The sequence below is a fragment of the Sinocyclocheilus grahami genome, unplaced genomic scaffold (assembly GCF_001515645.1).
Source record: "Sinocyclocheilus grahami isolate Dianchi unplaced genomic scaffold, SAMN03320097.WGS_v1.1 scaffold10796.1, whole genome shotgun sequence".
Taxonomy (NCBI): Eukaryota; Metazoa; Chordata; class Actinopteri; order Cypriniformes; family Cyprinidae; genus Sinocyclocheilus; species Sinocyclocheilus grahami.
Genome location: NW_015513449.1, coordinates 1 through 2,698, shown reverse-complemented (window position 1 = coordinate 2,698; position 2,698 = coordinate 1). Strand labels below are relative to the sequence as shown.

General features: G+C 36.1%; 1 protein-coding gene across 1 annotated transcript; it reads left to right on the top strand.

Moving 5' to 3' along the window:
* Positions 1 to 205: 205 nt before the first annotated feature.
* Positions 206 to 2,597, top strand: LOC107578543 (myomesin-1-like; the record flags this gene model as incomplete). Its single annotated transcript, XM_016264491.1, has 8 exons — positions 206 to 320; positions 427 to 583; positions 761 to 867; positions 1,131 to 1,175; positions 1,283 to 1,419; positions 1,535 to 1,679; positions 2,388 to 2,447; positions 2,530 to 2,597. Coding segments are annotated over 8 exons (834 nt in total), but the record flags the coding sequence as incomplete, so codon positions are not given.
* Positions 2,598 to 2,698: the final 101 nt, after the last annotated feature.

Below are 2,698 nucleotides of genomic sequence, written 5' to 3'. Positions count from 1 at the left end.
TCATTTTTACAGTATGTATCTCAAGTTCTGTTTTTAAAAAGGAGACAAGACTGTTCCCATGGCTTAATTGCAAACCAATTTCCTAGAACTGGCTTTTGTTTTTAATGATGTTTTTTATGTTTCTTTATTTTTTGTGTTGAGACATTTAGTTGTTTTTCAAAAAAGAGAAAGAACAAAATGTCAATGTTTTCTTTGTTTTATAAAGGTAACTGGTCTCCAAGAGGGTGTTTCCTACAGGCTGCGCATCCATGCTAAGAATCTGGCAGGTGTTGGTGGACCCTCAAAGGCAACTGATGCAATTTTGGCTGAGACTCGCCTTGGTGAGATTTTATTCTAGGACATGGATAGAGCTGTGTGGTAGAGGAAAACATCTGTCACTCACCGCCTGCACTTCTAATTTTGTTTCACATGTTGGGTTCTCCTCAGGAACCAATGAGATTGTGGTGGATGTGGACGACAATGGTGTGATCTCTCTGATCTTTGAGTGCTCCGATCTTAAAGAGAACTCTCAGTTTGTGTGGTCTAAAAACTACGAGGCCTTCACTGACACTTCTCGTCTCACCATTCAGACTGCGGGGGGCAGGTAAGTTGGCTTCTGAAATAATACAGTCATGCAGAGTTTCATTAACTTTCATATTTTGTTGAGATTGACTGTTTTTATGTTTGGATACCCAATAACCTATATGTAAAGAAATACCTAGATTTGCAAGTGATTTGTTTGTATTACTGTTGACAGAACCATTCATTTACCTTTATTTAGGTCCAGAACCATCTTTAATGACCCATCGTTGGAAGACTTGGGCACTTACTCCTGTTTTGTGACCAACACTGATGGTGTCTCTGCCAGCTACACGCTCACTGAGGAAGGTGAGTCACTTTCCTTTGGTCTGTGGTGATATTCAATCCCATTACATTTCTTTGAGTGACGTTCATGCTTAAGAAGGGAAAACATGAAGATCACTACTTCTTAATGTCAACTGAGAGTACAGCAGCTGCCGATTCCTTTTCCATAAACAACAAACAAATGATTCCACACAACAAATAATTCACGTCAATAATCTGTTTTCTCATAGAAAGCTTACATCGCGTAAGTTTAGTTGATTACATGCAATGTTGTTTACATTTTGTAGGACTTAAGCGCTTGTTGGACATCAGCCATGACCATCAGTTCCCCAGTAAGTGGTTTATCTAGACTTTTATATAGTATAGTCAATATGCATACTTAATATGCATTTACCAGTCAGTAAGTTGTTATATGTTAATTGTGAGCAATTTTCTGCAGTAATTCCCTTCAAAAGTGAAATGGCCATTGAGCTACAGGAGAAGGGCCGTGTTCGTTTCTGGGCCGAAGTTGCAAAGTTCACTTCTAACTGCCAAGTGGAGTATGTGTTCAATGACAATATCATCCATGAAGGAAAGGTAAGACATATAAGAACATTTTAGCTTCAGTGGACTTCACAAACTAACATTAATTATCATGTAAACTTGGACAGCATACATGATGATGATGTTGTTTTTTTTTGGTCTAACTCAGAAGTACACAATGAACTTTAACAAAACCACTGGCATTATTGAGATGTTCATGGACTTACTGGAGGTTACTGATGAAGGAACCTTCACATTCAACCTCATTGATGGCAAAGCAACTGGTCGCACCAGCTTAGTGCTTATCGGAGAAGGTGAGGTCATATTTTAATTTGTTTATTTTTTAGTCACTTTAATATTCCTACAGCTTAATGGTGCACACTAATATATATAAATTAAAATGTTTATATTTTTAAATTCAGAGGTGTTCAGAAGTCTGAAACCATTAGTTAAAATGCTTCTATTTCATAAATCATAATTTTTTTTTAAATAAATAAAATCATAATTTTTCTGTCACTTTCGGTCACTCTGTAATTTTTCACTCGTAACATTTTGAGTAAATAATAATAATAATAATTATTATCATTAAAAGCATAACAATTTGAGTGAATAATTAGTGACATAGAAACTTAACGTCTTAACGTATTTCTCATTTCTTTTACATCATAACTTTGTTTGTTATTAAATAATTTTAAATTGGATTTTGAATCCCAGATTTGAAGCCCACCATATATTTGTGTTCAACCCATTATTCAAACCAGTGAACCATTAGTAAGTACATCTCACTAGTACAGCAGCCTAACAGAGTTTTATATCAGTATGTCCTTTAGAGGGCAGAAGAGTACCGTTTATAACTCCAAATCCAAATGAACTAGACAGGTGGGGTGACAAGAAATGTGTTTTGTGATCTAGCTCTGGGGAATGCTTATGAATGGACTCTAAACAGAATTCAAAACTCAAAATAAGCTGTATTCTGCACGCTTTGATCATTTCCTTCTATTTTTAATAATGTTGTTTTACAGAGTTTGCTGAGCTTCAGAAGAAATCTGAGTTTGAGAGAGCAGAGTGGGTCAGAAGGCAAGGTACTCTGTCTTTACACTGTATTTGTTTGTGTTAAATCATATTTTAGTTGTTGAATGTCTAAAAATATTCTCCCACACACAGGTCCTCACTTTGTGGAGTATCTCAGTTTCGAGGTCACTCCAGAATGTGATGTGCATCTGAAATGCAAGGTAAGGCTCTAGGAATCAAAGATGGGAACATGAAACCATCTGTCAATGCCTCAGGTTGAAAAGATACTTGTTAAAATCCCTTTTTCCATCTTTCTTCTGCT